The sequence below is a fragment of the Mandrillus leucophaeus genome, unplaced genomic scaffold (assembly GCF_000951045.1).
Source record: "Mandrillus leucophaeus isolate KB7577 unplaced genomic scaffold, Mleu.le_1.0 Scaffold139, whole genome shotgun sequence".
NCBI lineage: Eukaryota > Metazoa > Chordata > Mammalia > Primates > Cercopithecidae > Mandrillus > Mandrillus leucophaeus.
The window spans coordinates 1,479,729-1,480,241 of record NW_012101354.1 but is presented as its reverse complement, the minus strand read 5'-3'; the positions used below and the strand labels follow the sequence as shown (position 1 = coordinate 1,480,241).

The following is a 513-nucleotide window of genomic DNA, read 5'->3' as shown; positions in this document are numbered from 1 at the left end:
GGCGATTTGCCTGAGCCCAGGAGTTCTAGACCAGCTTGGGCAACGTGGCAAAACCCCGTATCTACTAAAAATACAAAAAATTAGCTGGGCGTAGTGGCACATGCCTGTAATCTCAGCTGCTTGGGAGGCTGAGGCATGAGAATTGCCTGAACCCAGGAAGCGGAGGTTGCAGTGAGCCGAGATCATGCCACTGCACTCCAGCCTGGGCAACAGAGCGAGACTGTCTCAAAAAAAAAAAAAAGAAAGAAAGAAAGAAAAGAAAAGCTAATAAGTGTTCTGACTGAAATATCCTGCCTTGTTTGGTAGGAAGCAATGCAGAATCAGGTGAATGTTAATCCAGAGAGAGCCAACCCTGTGACTGACCCTGTGACTATGGCTGCTCCATTCATCTTCACATCGAGAGAGGTTGTTAACCTCACAAGCCTTGTTTCTTCAACCAACACCAAAACAACCTCAGGTAATCTTCTGATAACATGAAATTTATTTTAGACTCAAAAATGAACAGAGGCCGGG

General features: G+C 45.6%; 1 protein-coding gene across 1 annotated transcript in view; it reads left to right on the top strand.

The window, feature by feature from the left end:
* Positions 1–513, top strand: part of GABPB2 (GA binding protein transcription factor, beta subunit 2) — an 82,231-nt gene that overhangs the window by 32,709 nt on the left and 49,009 nt on the right. Inside the window, exon 5 of the mRNA XM_011973562.1 lies at positions 307–457. Within this exon, the coding sequence (XP_011828952.1) occupies positions 307–457 (151 nt within the window). The remainder of the gene's footprint in view (positions 1–306; positions 458–513) is intronic.